The 17,948-nt window shown below is 41.1% G+C and overlaps 1 protein-coding gene across 1 annotated transcript in view; it reads right to left on the bottom strand.

Moving 5' to 3' along the window:
• The window catches only part of LOC148028937 (callose synthase 9-like), a 213,448-nt gene extending 202,663 nt beyond the window's left edge, over positions 1-10,785 (bottom strand). The window contains exon 1 of the mRNA XM_087687703.1: positions 10,348-10,785. Coding sequence (XP_087543829.1) covers positions 10,348-10,561 — 214 coding nt within the window. The 5' untranslated portion in view covers positions 10,562-10,785. The remainder of the gene's footprint in view (positions 1-10,347) is intronic.
• Between the last annotated feature and the right edge of the window lie 7,163 nt (positions 10,786-17,948).

The following is a 17,948-nucleotide window of genomic DNA, read 5'->3' as shown; positions in this document are numbered from 1 at the left end:
GATTTTTGTTCAATAGGACCATTATTTCCCCCAAATTTGGGGCATTTTGGATCAATTGTTGGCAATTGCCCCAAACTTGGGGCTTTCTCAAGGATTGGGGCCCAAATTTGGCTACAATGCCCCCAAATTTGGAGCATTGGGATCCATCATCCCAGGATCTAAAAGAGTCCCCCAAATTTGGGGCATTTTAAATCAATCATTGCCCCAAATTTGGGAGCTGAAAATGCGCCAAATTTTGGGGCATTTTCTGCAAGGGAATGTAGGCTGGAATACCCCAAATTTGTGGCATTTTGAATCAGCCATTGCCCCAAATTTGGGAGCTGAAAATACACCAAATTTTGAGGCATTTTCAGCAAGAGAATGCAAGCTGGAATGCCCCAAATTTGTGGCATTTTCAGAAAAAGGAATGTAGGCTGAAGTAGCACCAAAATTTGGGCATTTTTAGCAAACATTTAACACATGCATGTTGAAATTTTGGCTGCAAATTTCTGCAATTTCATTGAACTTTACTGATTATTTGTCACTTTCATATGGATGGCAGCATTGACATCTATGGATCTTCATCATCCTTAGCATGTACTTCGTCAACACCTAGATGAGTCGAAGCACTACTTGGTCATGGTGGGATGAGGTAGATGCAGGGGTGCCATTGAGAGGTGGAGGGGCTCGCCCTTGGAAATGCAAACTTTGCTCTTATGCTCACAATAGTGGGGCTGATAAAGTGAGAGCTCATCTTTTACATGAGGGGAAAGAGGTGCGTTTTTGCACTAATGTATCAATTGAGAAAAGGCAGGAGTTACTTGACCGCATAGTCACTTGTATGGGGAATTCACATGCCAGGAGGACGCCAAATATAGCAGTGGATCCAAAAACATGGACTCCAAGGCTAGCAGGGCATGGTGCTTCATGCAGAAGACCACCAGGATTAGTGGCTACATAGCCTTCTCGTGGGCCATTAGTGGCAACAGGTTGTGGTGTTAGACAAAGTTCATTGCACACTTCATGGGAACCAAAGAAAAAAAAGGCTAAGTTTCAAGAAAAGATGCAAGAAAGAGACCTTGAGGTGGTCAAGGCTTGGAACACATTGCTTGCAAGGCTTTATCCTAGCCGTGAAATGCAACGCAAAATTAAAAATCAGCTCTCTGTGTATCGCAAAAATTAGGGATGCACTAGAGGAGAGGACAAATATTGGGGCTGCTTTATGGTGGGAGGACTACGGGGCAAAAGCTCTAGTGTTGCAGAGTTTGGCTATTCATATTCTTAGCCAAACAATTAGCTCTTCTTGTTTAGAGCAACTATGGAGCTCATTCAATCACATTCACTCAAAGAAGAGAAATCGTCTTGGTACAATGAAGACGAATGACCTAGTTTATGTGAGCTCCAATCTTCGCTTGCTAGCTTGTACATTAGTTGAAAGGCTAATTCTTTTATACGTTGAGAAAAAGATGATGATGACAATGGTGATGGTGATGGTGATGGTGATGGTGATGGTGATGGTGATGGTGTTGTTCAGCAAGATGAGCATTCACACACAGTGGAGCCATCTTCCATGAATCAAAACACTTGGCGGCTAGGCTTTTGAAACTTTAGAGTATTGACTTAGAAATTGAAGCTCTTGTAACTTGGATCTTTAGACTTTAAAGTTTAGTGCATATTTTGTGTCTTTGCAATGCACACTTGTTGGACTTATGCAACATTGTTGATTACAATGTTGAATCATGAATGCAACAATCCATTGTTGATTGCAATGTTTTGAATCTTTATTATTGTTGAAACTTGATTATTATGTCTCTAATTTCATGAATTATGATTAATATGCTCTCTCTCTAGATTCTAAGACTTAAGTGTTGATTCCCCTCTCTCTCTCTCTCTCTCTCTCTCTCTCTATGTATGTATGTATGTATGTATGTATGTGCCGTTCCCGTTCCCTAACTTTGGGCGTTCCCCCCCGTTCCAGGGGGTCCCGTTCCCCGTTCCTGGTAACTATGTCACTAGGATACCATGTCCTCTCTACAACGACTACTTGGATACCCTTGGTAAAATAACCATCGCCTCTGTCATCTTGGTAGGCCACTAGCTAGCCAACGTGCACCCATTGTCCGATGCCTTGGCTCCTTTGGGGTGGAACGCCTTGGGGTAACCATTGCAAGCCTTTCCTTTTAGACTCTGTTTTGGACCTAAGAGGGGATGTTGAGCTAAAACATGCTTTACAGCTGATTAGCATTTTTAAACAATCCCAAAACACACTTAATTTTAATGAAAAACGCAAATTTGATGCACGATTCGAGAGTTTCAATGGTCTCCCAAAACCCTAGTTTTGGGGCACCCTTCAACGTCTATAAATAGACGGGCTGCGCACCATTCAGCCTCATCCTTTTGTGCAAGTTTCTCACTCTACTGTGCAAATTTCAGCCCTTGGGCATCTACCGTCTGTTGTCCAACTATCACCAACTACAGCCCATCACTATCTAGCCCTGAGCAGCCTATTATCATCTATCACCCTACTGTTTGGATATCACCATTTGCTATGTCATCATAAAACCTAATCAACCTGTGTTTTCAGCATTTGGTACCGGGCGACAAGCTGCTCCCATCTCTCCCATCAGGCAACTATTGCAATACTTGTGTTTTTTATGTCCAACAAGCTGTCTACATCAGCATCTATGTCATCATAGCACCTAATCAGCCTGTATTTTCAGCATTTGGTGCCAGGCAACAAGCTGCTCCCATCAGGCAACTGTTGCAATACCTGCATTTTTTATGTCCAACAAGCTATCTACATCAGCAAACACCCCTATTATTGTCACCTGACAGTTCTTTGCCTCAGGTGATCAATTTTCAGCCTTCTCTAGTGGTACACTACTGCGTTTACGAGATTTCAGCCTCCGACTACTATGTTTTGGTGACCAACCTGCTGGCCTTCATTATTCAGCACTCTCTCATGTCCAATTGGTGGTCACAGCACTTGGGATCCGTCTTGGATGGACGTCACTCTCTTGACACTGCATTGCTCTGCCCTTGGGCATTCTGTACACTCTTACATTCATTTACTTTAGAGCTGCTTCTCTCTATGTTTAAGTTTTGCATTTTGCATTTTGCGTTTAGGGTTTGAGTTTTGCTCGTCTCTTTCTAAGTCTTTGTGTTTCAATCTTGGTCGTATAGGCTATGTTTCCTCAAAGCAAATCCTAGCATATCTTCGCAAAGAATGCTTCTGACTTCAACTCTCAAAAATATGCCCAAATCTTTTTGCTAAAATCATCAACAATTAGCACAAAGTGTAAACTCCCCTTAAGGGACTCTATCCACATCAGTCCACATAAGTCCGTCAAAACAAGCTCCAAGGGCTAAGCACCAAGGTTTGCTTAGCCCTACACAAAGCCTTGCTAGAAATTGCATCTCTATTCTACTTGCCACGAATACAAGGCACACATGGCAAGTGGCTCACCTCAATCTTTAGCAATCTATGCACAAGCTATCCATGAGCTGCCTTCCAAAGGTACTTGTAGTTTAGGTGGCCAAACCGAGCATACCATAGCTTGGTCTACGTTTGAGAAGAGAGGAGAATAGGAATAAAGGCTAATGATGTCCACATCTTATAGACTCTGTGGTCCTCATGACCTGCACAAAGAACTTGTCAAGAATCATTATCAAGAACTCGAAAAGAGTCCTTAGCAAACTCAACCATGAGACCAAGAACATAAATCTTTCTTACTAAAATACCCGGCACATAGAGAACTTCTAATGTGTGGACACCACCTTGCGCATCTAGAATCAACTACATATTACCTTTGCCTTTGATAGGGACTAAAGAGCTATCACCTATGAGAATTTTCCCATGCATCAAACACATGCAAGCAATAACATTTGTAGAGGGAGTTGTGGTGAGAAGCGCCACTATCCCCAATACACTCACAAGGTTGAAGGGCCAACACCATTGCATCATCAGAGTATCCTCAATCACCTCCAAATAGAGGAAAATGGCCAGTGAAGGAGCAACCACTGCTCTTGATTCCATAGTTTTCTCCTTCTTTGTGTCCTTCTTGTCCTTGTCGGGGCAATCCTTCTTTCAATGGCTTGTCTTACCAAAATGTGACAAGTAGACTCCTTGGTTTTATCTTGCTTGGTCTTCTCATCCTTCTTATTCTTGTTCTTCTTCCTCTTCTGTTGGAAAGATTGTCCTTTCAATGCCTTGGACTTGGGAGCATTCCAATCTTTAAGCTATTTCTCTTGGTCCATGACCATCAAAACCAACTCCTTCCATTTAAGGACATATATCCACCCTAAAGCAATCAAGGAGAAATAGCACTAAATCAACATGGTAACTACGAAAAAAGATTTTATCACCATGTTCTCCGAGGTAATCACCTTTCCTACGTTCTAGACCAGCATTTGCAATTGTCAAAGCTTATTGACATACTCCACATAGAAGTTGACTTAGATGGGTTCAACATTTGCATCTCTATCTCCAAAGACATCCATTTCATAGCAATCATTTGATTGTACAACTGATCTAATTCCAACCATATCTCCCGAGCAACTGTCAAATGCTTGAGCCTCGATATGAGCTATAACGGCCAGAGTGCAAGAGAGAAAAAGGAAGAAGCAAATACAAGCATTCAAATTATACCAATGTGCCTGTACCTTGACCAACTCAACTTTCTCATCAGCAAAGCTTGGAGGCATCACTAGCTCTAGGATGGTCTATAGGATTGGTCACAAGCTCCGCCCAATCATAGGCCTCCAGAATAGCAAGCATCATTACCCGCCAAATGTTGTAATTCTCTCTACTGAGCTTCTGATCAAAAGGAAAAGCCATTAACACGGGGACCTTAAGGTCCACAATAACCTAAAACTCCATGTCGATCTCGGAAGACATTGTCACTTGAATAAGCTGCACAAAAATAAGAGCAGCTCTCTTTGACTCCGCAAACAGTGCCTACTAGGGCTTCATATGCTTGTCCTTAACCTATTTCAACCACCAAAGACATTGAAAACTCAAATTATGCTCCAAAAGGCTGAAAATACAGCCTTTTCTCCTTCATGAACAACAAAAACCTGCAAAAAACAGCAAGTCTGCTCCTTTCCCGAGCTTTACCTATTCGCCTCACCCTTCAAACATTGAAAACGTAAACTTTTGTCACGCTGAAATCTCCTACTCAAGTTTGCCCATGATCAATCAGCCCTTTCAACGCTACTTTGATACCATGTTAGAGTGCAACAAATGTGGAAGCATATGACCAAACTAAAAAGAAAATGAACACAAGAGAAGAGGGAGAGAGAAAACAAACATTAGAACGCAAAAATCTGCAGTAGATGAATGCTGAAATGAAGAAGGCAAATGTGTACACGGACTGTCAAATGTATCTCTGCAAGCCAAGAGAAGAGGGAGAGAGAAAACAAACATTAGAACGCAAAAATCTGAAGTAGATGAATGCTGAAATGAAGAAGGCAAATGTGTACACAGACTGTCGAATGCATCTCTGCAAGCCAATCTCTCTCTCCATCTAAAAACCAAGTCAATGATGACCCCAACAAGTTGCCTATAAATAGGCAAGAAAAATACACACACAGTAATTACTTTGGCCAATTTTCTGCCCAAAAAGCAGTCACTGAATAAAACAATTCATAAAATGATGTGCAATAAATGTGGGTATCACATGGCATCCTACATAGCCTGCCTGGCTTGCCCAACTGCCTAGATATACAAGAAATGACTTGTAAACTGTATAGAACTATCCAACCCAAAAATAGGAAATGCACAACAGAGCCCGAGAGTACTAACTATACAAGGGTAAACGGCCAATGCCTGTCTAAGAGATGAATAAATCTCTAATACCTCCATCCATTTGCATCTATCAATAGGTTAAACAATCCTCAAATTTCACCAAGTAGCACATGGAAAATTTACCTCCGACTTTACTTGCCTCAAAACCTCCACTAGGTTCAAGGCCTTTGTCTCTCTGGAGTGTGGAGATCCTTTGTACTTTCACATTGTTGCAATTCTATCTTAACCACCATGAAACCTTGCATCCAATTGACTAGCCCCTCATGTATACATGGCAAGCTAGGAGCACCAAATGCATGAGGAAACATTCCTATTTGCATACTTTGGACTATTGCAATGTGACTATACATGGGAATTTGCATACTACTAGCCATACCAATATACATTTTCCCATACATTGCATGCATTAATGGCTACACTTTCCTCATGACCGGCACTATATGGAGCATTTGCATGACCAACATTAATACCATGAGTCCCAAATACAAGGGGCTGCATATATGCATTGCCAAACTTGCTACTTGTGCCAAGGCATCATGCCAACATTCCTATACATAGGGTTTTGCATTCCACTTGTCATACCCATAGCAGCCAGAAACGTCATAAACGTTTAGAAACAAAACATTAAAAACATGTTTTGTAAGTTTCTTTTGAGAGGGGGTAAAATAAGAAACGCAATATTTTTTTATAAAGGGTTTTTTAATAGTTTTAAACTAGGGAAAGATGTTTTAAACCTCTATGGAACTTTCTCTTAAACAAAAATAAGTGAATTGAGCAGAAGTAATAAAACATGAAACACTATAGTCAAGTCAGAATAGCACATTACAAATCCATTATCCATAACCCATTGTTGACTATTGTCAAAGATTAATTGTTGAATAAGCTATACTACAATTAAACCTTAAACAGATCATTGATTCATACGTATTACATAAAGAAAATTAGAATAGAAATTTTACATAGCCCTTGTGCAAGTAACAATGTAAAATGGGTGAAGCGGCAATATCATGATTCTCATTTCAAAACAAAATTACAAAATGTCAAAATTCAATATGAATCATGATACATCATAGATAACTCATAAATTAAACTCCAATCATATAGTCAACTATCCAAACAATAATGGTCCACGGACACTACACTAACTACAGTGACAAAATCCCAAAAAGATAAGACTCTAATCCAAAATCATGAACCCTCGTGAGCCATGACTCATGAGTCACTACTCAGACTCATCATCATCACCATTGTCACCATCATCACCATCATTATCCCCATGCTCATGCTCCTTGCTCGTACTCCAATCATCCTCTGTGCCATCTATGACACTAGCTCGAGCACTAACAACTACCATCCTGTTGGAACCTTCTACTAGAATTGATGTATGACATCCCTAGTCCTAGATCTTGTCTGATGCCGAAGCTATGCTCTATCCACTGCAAGCAAGGCACACACCTCATTGTCCTCGTGTGTACGATACACCAATTCTTTTAAGCGAATTTCCACCTTAAAGGAGTTAGGGTTGGTCCTCATTTGGTCTCTTGCATATAATCAATTGTCCAAACAATAATGGTCCCAGGTCCACGGACACTACACTAACTATAGTGATACTACACTAAGCACAATTTCAGCACTAGAGCAAAGACTCTGACTTCCAATCAAGTGCAACAAGCCCACCAAGTAAGGGGATTTGATGGTATCGCAACAATGGAACCGTAAAACCAGCCTTCCTTCTTTGATAGGATGTAATGACCTGATTAATCAACAATCACAACAGACATAAAATACACATAAACTAAAGATGCAAATGTTACCACTTAATCTTGCATATTCAACACCAACTTGGCCCCAAAACTAGCGCCCCTTGCAATATTTCTTTAACTTGTATTGCTAAAGGTTGAAGTACACTAAGATCCAACCTAATCTCCTTCAATCTTCAATACATCTTGCTATCCATAGCAACTTGCAAGCCTTCAAACTAATTTTCCCCTTGGTTTGCTTGGATATTGGCCTTTAATTTTGCTCCCTGTATGACAAATTGTACCCCAAACCTACGCTTGATTGGCTGGCCTCTTGACATTCTTTGAAATTTCCATATTTGAATTATTGAATTTCGAGTACAAGGCCTTGAATTCTGAGCACTCTTCGCAAGGTGGTTGGTAAACCTCTCTCTTCTTGTCCCAATCTCCACTATGTTGGAATGAGGCTCCAATAGCCTTTCATAGCTTTTTCCTCTCTTGCATGGGCAAGTTTTGCCAAGTGGTAACCTTCTAGTTACAATTTTCAATCATTTTGAAAGAGGAATGCTAACAAACTAAATGGATAGGGAAAAAGTTTGTAAGAATGACTAAAGCACAGTACCCAACAAATGCTCAACTAAATAGGATAAAATTATAAATTGGTCCAACCAAAAAAATACATCGCACCAAAGCAATAAAAACGTGTCAACTACACCACATACTCTGCAATAGGTAGGACAAATAGTTGAACACACCCATAACGTGGAAAATGGCTACTACTAGGCCTACTTGGATAAACAAACAATGCCAAGCTCTAAATATCCTTGTCTAACTCAAACAAAGGCTCACAACCAAGAGATGGACATATAGAAAGGATACAAATAAGGCATGATTGCAAATGAGTCAAGCATTCACATATATTTGGCTTGATTACTGACTTTGCACACGTTCAAACAGCAACAAGTTATTAGCATCCCCTAGCTAAAATGGATTGCACAACCAAGCTTCTCACGAGTTATCTCTATGCATATTGGTAGTCAACAACAAAGTCAACAAAGGCATAAGCAAGTGTCAAGTATGAAGGAGTCTTTGACAAAATGTGTGTCAACATGTAGTAAGATTTTCTGTACTCGTACTTGCCAAGGGTTTTTGAAACGGGAGGTATAAAACAGATTTCATAAATTTCATACGATAACACATTAGAAACAAGTTTCATTCAAGATGGAAGACAACTAACATAAGACTTTATATGTATAGAGTATGACTCATATGATGTAATTTATCATAGTTCAAAATCCTATACGATGCAAATGGAGATTCAACGAAGCATCCACATATACATGCATCGTGGTCCATTGTCCATGACAATATTAGCTTAATTACAAAAGAAGCCATCAATATATACATGCATCATAAACAACTACTCAATAAATATTCTTACAAACAATGTCAATGTCCATGTCAGTATGTCAAATGAATCCACAACAAATGCTGATTACAAAAGTTTAAACACACTTTTAGGGTAGGGCTTTTTTGGAAATTTAACATAGGTGTTTCCTAGGTTTCTAAACCCCCGGGTATGAAATGATTTTGCTAACCTTATGAAATGAGTTTCTTAGCTACTATGCCTATACTAGAAGATAGCATTTTGATGTACAAATTCAAAGATCTATGTCTTTGGATTCAAATTATGATTCTAACAAATACATTAAGGACAAGCCTGGAGTAATTGCAATTTACTCATTCAACAAACCACCAATTTGAAAAGCAAATCAACGAGGGGCATAATGTTGCCAAATAGGAATGGAATTCAATGATGTTGAGCATACTATCAAGCTTATTGATTCTACTTACTAAGCTTGCCCGGTTTCTAAGATGTCTTTATATGATACAGACTTACATCAAGGTGGCCAAACATATCACTTATCATGCACCTACGTTTGAAAGGTGTTGAGATCAGCCAAGCTAAAGTGGCAACTGCCATAATATATAGATGAATGTTATGTCTAGCTCCTGAACTAGCCGTTACTCTTCGAATATCTTCTACCATTATTTTAATATATGCCACTTGTTCTGTTGACAACACAATCTAGCATAGGAATGTCGCTTGCCAAACATCTCTTAGAGGGCATAACAATAGAACGACATTTTGGCTGATAATTTTTGAGATAACTTCATAATGTAGTGGTTACACAAGAACGTACAATTTGAATGTGTAAACAAGGTTGCTTCTTTGCTGCTAACAGGGAAAAGTAATTATTGATTGGAAAAATGAGTTCTAAAATATCAATGATCCAATGTGATACCTTCGTTCCATCGTTGAAAAGACCAATGGGATTTCCTTTGCTGAAACGATCGCAACAGTGATCAGAGCAGTATGAGTCGGTGAATTGACAGCCATGAATCGACTATAATTACATCAGCATTTCTTACATAATGAGCCCTCCACAAAAATGGTCAGCGAGGTGAAGTCCGTGGGTCAACGATAGAAAAGGTCGATCAGGTGGAGGCCATGGGTTGATATCCCTTATTGAATAAACACAAAGGCTTGTGTCCTACTGATAATCAGAACTCAATCTGCACTATGGTATACAAATGCTTGTTTTACCTAGCATCCCTTACTGAATAAGCACAAATGCTTGTGTTCTATTACCAATCCGTACTTAAGCTGCACAATCGGGCACAATGCTTGTTTTCCCTAGCAATCTGCAGCAAAATTTTGTGCTTAAACAGCACCATCGGTAGTTTACATGCGAATGAGGCGCTCATTTTAAATGCTCTCTGTGGCTCACACGCAGATGAGAAGAAGAGGAAGGGGCTTACGAATGCGCGCAACGTTTGCATCTTCGGCCTCGAGCTCGTTGGCGACTTGGAGGATGGTCTCGATTCTCTGGGCCTGCGGGAGCGAGGCAGGGACTGTGTCCGGGACGGAGCCACCGGGGGACTTCGGAAGGCGACCGGCGACGCCGGAGAGCGCGGCGAGGATGACGCGCTCCCAGTTGTGGAGAGCGCGGGAGCGCCGGGTGGAGGAAGCCATGGCGGGGGCCTTCAGAAGAGAGGCATGAGCTTCGGTGATGATGGCGAGGGTAAGGAGAAGGCAAGAGAGGAAATGGAGCTCAAGGTGCAAAGCCTGATAAGGAGAGAGAGAGAGAGAGATCTCGAAGAGCCGAGGGAGAGACCGGTGTTGGGGAGGGAGGCGGGGGAAGGGAAAAGGATGGAGTGACTCTACAGGAAAGTGCGCGCTCTCTCTCTTTTTTTTTTCGTAAATGCGCTCTCTCTCTCTCTCTCTGTCTCTCTGTAGACTTCCTTTTTCCCCCCCTTTGCCAGTATTTTTTTCGATGCCTTCCCGGCCCATGTCCTTCCCCTACACGCCTTATTTTTTTATTTTATCCCTTCAGTTCTGTAATTTTATCGTTCCTTTCATTATTGCTACGAGATCTAGTGTCATAAATTATTACCCATATTCGTCTATATCTTATGTACCATGATCAATGCTCCAAACATCCTCTCCTAGGCTAAGGGGGCCGACTAAGGAGCACCTACCATCATCTTGTTCTCGATGTACTTTATGAGGGTAGTACTCCTCCCTCACCTACATGATGGCGTCGTGGTATGCACGTTGATAGCGTGCACCCTCTATCTATGATTTCTCGTCCCTCGAGCCTTTTTGGCTTCTTGTAATTATTCTCGTGCCTCCGTTGCACTTCATAATATACATATCACATTACCTCATTTCCATGTTGTGTTACCTTCCTCTTTCCGTGACGCATTACATGTCGCGTTCCGTTTTACCTTGAAAAACGCTTCGGCACTGCTATGGGGCTACCGATTAGAGGGTGATCCCTCATGAGGCGGGCTCCACGGGGTGGGCGTTGCCTGCCCCATGACGGCTCCAGGGGAGTGTCATCACACTTGGTATCAGATCGAAAAATTTCGCCTGGTAAAAGAAAAATTTCGCGTGAGCGAAAATCAAAGATTGCCATGAGAAAACAGGATATCGAACAGAGGTATGCCCAGAAAAGGGACCTCCTATTAGATTATCTCAAAATGGAGTCTTTCAGAGACGAATTGTGTAAAACCAAGGTGGATAAGCTCAACGGCAAAACAAAGCCCCTTGGTTCGGTGCTATCGGAGCTGGACTGGCGCATCGAAAATCTATACAATGATATGGCGTTATGCCATGAAGAATTAAAAGAGGTCAATGCAGGTATTGCATGTTGTGGTGAATATCTTTTGAAAGTGGGCGACTGGGATACCCTCGACCTTGAAGGCACCCTCAAAGGAGGGATTGCAAAAGAGTTTGATGTAGATGCCGCTGTGTGCGGCCTACCAAAGCATCCATCTTCATAGCAGGTGACCATGTCGACCTCGACTACCCACCCAAACCCACAACCCAAACCTCGTCATCAAGAGGCCAGTGTTAGCTCCAGTGACGACAATTCCAGTGACTATAGTGATGACTCATCGGAGTCTTATGATGAAGAAAGGGACTCGTTGGAGTTCAGAAAACTCAAGTACGACTCTTCGGAGTCGAGTGATACTAAAGATGACTCTACGGTGTCTTTTATTGATCAGAAACCTGCAGAGGCAAGAAAAGTAGAGAAAAAAGAAGACAACTCTTCGGAGTCAGAATCAGATGAAGATGAATCTTCGGAGTCCTATTCAGTCGAAGAAGTAGAAGAAGCAGAAGAAGATGAAAGAAGAGATGAGTTGAACGCCAATTATTCCGCAGATGAGGAGGAATCAGATGATGATGAGTCAGAAGAAGAGCAGATGGATGATGCTGTTGTTGGAAGATCGGTCTCGACTGTATCGATTAGGACCGATATGGCAATGGTTATGCTGCGATGGGATGAGACCCTAAAGGGAAAAAGGGGCCAAACAGAGCCGGGTGCGAGTTCGCGAGTTGGTGACCCTCCCCATTATATCATTAAGCCACCGGAGGCCATGATCGTGTTTGACGTGTACGAGTCAGATGTCGAGTCTTCACACGCAGATCATCACATGCTAGAAGACTCCTTGAGCCAGGAGGATAAACCAACGGCCAGTTTTCATCATGATTCCTCAGAAGACTCCTGCAGCCGGGAGGATAAAAGAACGACAGGTTTAAAAAAGGACACTGTAGAAGACTCCGTGACCCAGGAGGATAAAGAAAGGGCCATACAGGATATCTAGTAGATATTTGAAGACTCCTTGAGCCAGGAGGATAAATCAATGGCCATTCAGAATCTGAATATCTTTGAAGTCTCGCGTCGCCACGAGTATAAACGAATGGCAGTTCTACCTCCATTTGGCGCTGTCCGCGCCCCCAGAAGTGCCACCTTCCCAAAACGGCGACACACTCAGAAAGTTTGGGCTCGCTTGGCCCAAACTCTTTCAAGGGGAGGTGCACCATCACAGCGCACCTCGCGCATCCATCTTATTCACGGATTGACAAATCAGGCCAATTGGGGCCAAAATCCTCTCCGCATGTCCAAAACTGCCACCCTCGCAAGACAATGGCATACTCAGAAAGTTTGGGCTCACCTGGCCCAAATTCTTTCAAGGGGAGGTGCGCCATCACAACGCACCTCGTGCAACCACAAAGTTACAGGATTGACAGATCAGGCCAATTGGGGCCTCCATTCAAAATTGCTACAAGGATTGACAGATCTGGCCAATTGGGGCCATCACAATAAGGGTGCCTCTTCATGGGCCCTCGCATTTATGGCGTGGCACACTCCCAACTGAGTTACACGCCTCGCCTCTTCAGTCCACTGACAGTTTTTGCACACTCATACTGTCAAGACCTTCGGTTATTGCAAGTGAACACAACTTGTTTTAACTTAGTTTTTCTCCATTCTGTGATTGTAAATCTGGTCAGCAGATGGTTGAATTGAAGTGTTTCCAATATTACTTCTCTTCCTAGTCAGCCAGTTTGGGATCATTCCACAACTGTAAATTGAATCAGTGGATGATCATCTTTGTGTCTTGAAGACCATGTTTCCACACCTGTAATTGAGTCAGTGGGCATGGCACCTAGTGGGAAGACCCTGATCGGCTTGATATTGAGTCGAGAAAGAACCCCAAGTTTGTGGTCATAGGTTAGGTCTAGCGGGTAGACGCTGGCTGTCTTGATAGTGAGACATGTTTAGACCCCCGAAGTTTTGAGTCTCATCACACCCCTCTTGGTGCAAGTGCCTCCATTTGCACACTTCGACGAGGACATCATTCTTTCAAGGAGAGGTGTGTAGGAGGGTAGTACTCCTCCCTCACCCACATGATGGCATCGTGGTATGCACGTCGATAGCGTCCACCCTCTATCTGTGATTTCTCGTCCCTCAAGCCTTTTTGACTTCTTGTAGTTATTCTCGTGCCTCCGTTGCACTTCATAATATACATATCGCGTTACCTCATTTTCGTGTCGTGTTACCTTGCCCGTTACGTGTTACCTTCCGCTTTCCGTGACGCGTTCTGTGTCACGTTCCGTTTTACCTTGAAAAACGCTTCCGCACTGCTGTGGGGCTACCGATTAGAGGGTGATCCCTCATGAGGCGAGCTCCACGGGGTGGGCGTTGCCTGCCCCATGACAGCTCCAAGGGAGTGTCGTCACATACTTTGCTTGTCTATAGTCCTCGGTTGTTTGAGTTCTCATCTTAACTCGACAGTTCCCTTGGCTATGAAGGGCTTGTAAATATTTAATCCAATCAATATCTCTCTCACATTATAAAAACTAGTGTTCTTGCATGCAAGGAATGCTACCCCGTTTCGCAACAGGTTCGCTACCGCAAAGTGGTTCCATACCTGTTGCAAAGCACTTCCCTATTACACGGTAACTTTGCTATCCTTGAGTGTAAAAAAATCACATGCTTCGCCTCGGTATCATATGCTAGTCTATACACAATTATAACATGTGTATACATATTTCTCTTTTGCATCTTTTAGCATAATAAATCGCATACTTGCTCACTATTTTCTCTCCTTTTTTAGTCTCTCTTGCTATTTTTTGCCAATCTCTCTCTTCCTACCCCTTTTCACCCCTCTATCTCTCACCCTTTTTACACCTCTCCTCTCTTTTTGCACACTCACACACACACACACACACACACACACACACTCTCTCTCTCTCTCTCTCTCTCTCTCTCTCTCTCTCTCTCTCTCTCTCTCTCTCTCTCTCTCTCTCTCTCTCTCTCTCTCTCTCTCTCTCTCTCTCTCTCTCTCTCTCTCTATATATATGCATGCATTTAGGTGCATAGAGACTCATATATGTGTCCAATTACTTTTATGGACCAAACCTATAAACTTGTATCTATAATTGCTTTGCGTGATATTTAGAACTAGCTCTATATGATCCTTGGATGTTACAATTAGAAATAACATTGCTATGTTGAAATGGACCATAGATGAAAGATATACGAAATGCATCACAAAATCCAAGTGTATCCAAGCATTACAAATATACTTCCAATTGAGTCAACTAGAATGAAGGTTTTTTTCTTTTTGATGATTTATTTTTATATTCAATGATAGTAATATACACAGGTAAAGCAAAGCTTGAAACCATAGTTTGTTTTGGCGACTGCCTTGAGAACTTTGCACCACAAAGTTAAGTATATAGCATTCTAAAATCAAATTCAAACCTCGTATCTATTAACAAACCACGAAGCATTACACTTTGATTATGCTTATGCAATTGTATCCAAATGTTACAAAAGGGTCCCAACATGAAAAAAAAAAACAAAAATTCTCCATGGGGGCTAACCAAAATGAAGCTTTTTTTTCTTTAAAGAATCATTGGGAAATTTTACGTTCCCCACCACAACACGGATAGGTGAAGCAAGTCATGTGGGGCTACTCTTTGTCTTGGCGATGGCAAAGGGGACATGATAGTCTTTCCTCTCTTTCTTGCACCTAAAATTATAGGAAGCCATACCATATATGAATACATCTAACAATTGACAAATATTATTTAACTTCATAATAACAATACTTGGCCAAATATCTCTACACCACTCACTAGGCATTGTCATAGCTTGATGCACAAAGTAACCAAGGTCCTTAAATTCATACTTTAGCCACCCCCTTGGTATCCTATCACTGTGAGATCATCGAAACCTCTTATCTTGTTCAACTTCACCCATATGTACTTGAAAACATTAAGTATATCCAGGTCCTTAAATTCATACTTTAGCCACCCCCTTGGTATCCTATCACTGTGAGATCATCGAAACCTCTTATCTTGTTCAACTTCACCCATATGTACTTGAAAACATTAAGTATATCCACAATGTACCACCTCAATAAAAACTGGAAGTAATATCTCCATATTGATACCATTATACAAACACTCAATGATCCTTGCAAGTGTTCTTCTTATAATATCATGCGTTGTTACTATGCATAAGATGCACTGCAATTCTTGGTAATACTTAGGAACTGGATAATAGCCCCAACTTGGAGTAGGCATCTACAAAAGTCAAGTAAATACATAAATATAATATAGAAAATAATCAATTATTACAGAACCAAACATGGCATAAAAGCCATTTCACACATGTACTAAGCAATGACTACAAAGCCATCAAAATTCAATAGATATATCTCTACAAAAAAGCAATACATATCATTTCACCCTCCAAAGATACATCTTTGTAAAAAAGCAATACACCTCATTGCATCTTCTAAAGTTGTATACGATGTTCATTGTGACATTTATAGCCTCTCTATTTTCATCTAGCAAGACTTTCGCACCATATGAGGATTTCACCATTGAAAATGCAACATACAACTATCCATGTGTAAACATTGGTGCCCTTAAATAAAGACCAATAACAGAGACAAAGTTTGGCCTTGCGACTTATTGATCTTCATAGTAAATGATAATTGCAAAGTGTCAGTAATAAAAGTGATCCTAGAAATAAAAACTCATTCCCCTACATTTGTTCCTATTACTATCTCAGTATCTATCACATTTCTATTATAGATTTAAGTTTCTAAGTAGAATAATAGGGGCATTCATCTTTAGTGATAACAAATGGGGAGAAAATCCACCTCCAAGATCCACTGTATTTAAGTACTCTACCGAGCACAAAAAAGAGCTATCATTAGTCTCTGCAAATTGAATTTGCACTACAGTGTTGAATAACCTCTCCTCACATCAATTGCAATGCACGATGATCCTTCTTAGCAATTGAATCCACACTATAGTATTGCATAACCTCTCCTCGCATCAATTGCAATGCATGATGATTCAAATAAGCCACCTCTATATTCCGTGCTACAAGTATAGCATGTTTGTTGATATATGTTCCAAAGTCTCTCACTAAGGACACATCTTTGTATATACTATCAACCAAGATTTCAACATAGTGCTCTTTTAAAACCATGTCAGATGGAACATGTAACTTATCATAAATTCCTATAATATCCACTCCATCCCATATCCCATGAATCCAACTAATGAGCCCATTATCAATTACATGACCAACTATTAACATTTGCATATTCCCAGACAACCTTAGCACTTTAACATATTGCCACAAATGAGAGTAACATAGTGCCGCATTAAAATATCTTCACAAGAGCCCTTCATCACGACATGTAAGATCTATCTAAAATCACCTCTAAGTAAAGTGATATTTCCACCAAATGGTTTATCGCACCTCATAATATCCCTTAAAGTCCTGTCAACTACTTCAGATGCATACTTTTGCATCATGGAAGCCTCATCCCACAAAACAAGGCTTGATCGTCTCAATAGTTAAGCAAGATCACTCTGAAGATCAATTGCTTTGTTCTAATGGAATTTCAAACCTTGAGTGAGTGGTATGGCTACTCAGCAAAAGCAAAGCAACAATGCTAGATGATATTGTTGCTAATTCTATATGACGATCATTGTATAACTTATGAAGGGGGAAGCCCAAGTGGAAGCAAGAGCAAGCAAAAGCAAGAGAGGTGTGAGCTATGGAAGATGGAGTAAGAGAGCAAGAGAGAGAGACTCAAGATGTGGGAACTCCAATAGTGACAATGTGTGATCGGCCTTTCCTTTATTCAAATGCCACTAAAAGAATAAAGAATGAAGTGATAGTGATGGGCACTTGCCGCCTGCAGTGTTTGTGTAGGTGCGCGGTACTATCAATGTAGTAATACATGGGCTGCTAGGCACAGGCCCCTTTACCCCCAACAACCTCCCGCTTAAAGGCAAATGTCTCTCAAGTGAAGAGGGAACAAAGAAAAAAAAAAGACAAAGTATATTGTGTACATAGAGTACAATAGGATGAGGAATAGAGGTCATCTCATCCAATGCCCATCAACTTCCTAAGGAAGAAAAAACACTTTGCTGATAGACTTTTCATGAGCATATCTGTAGGATTTTGGTCAGTTGAGATCTTGATAAGGTCAACAGACTTATCCTCAATAATCTCTCTGATAAAGTGGTACCACAC

Source organism: Lygodium microphyllum, chromosome 11 (assembly GCF_053477565.2).
Source record: "Lygodium microphyllum isolate KBCC chromosome 11, Lygodium_microphyllum_v1.1.10, whole genome shotgun sequence".
NCBI classification, from domain to species: Eukaryota; Viridiplantae; Streptophyta; class Polypodiopsida; order Schizaeales; family Lygodiaceae; genus Lygodium; species Lygodium microphyllum.
This window is presented reverse-complemented; position numbering and strand designations above follow the sequence as displayed.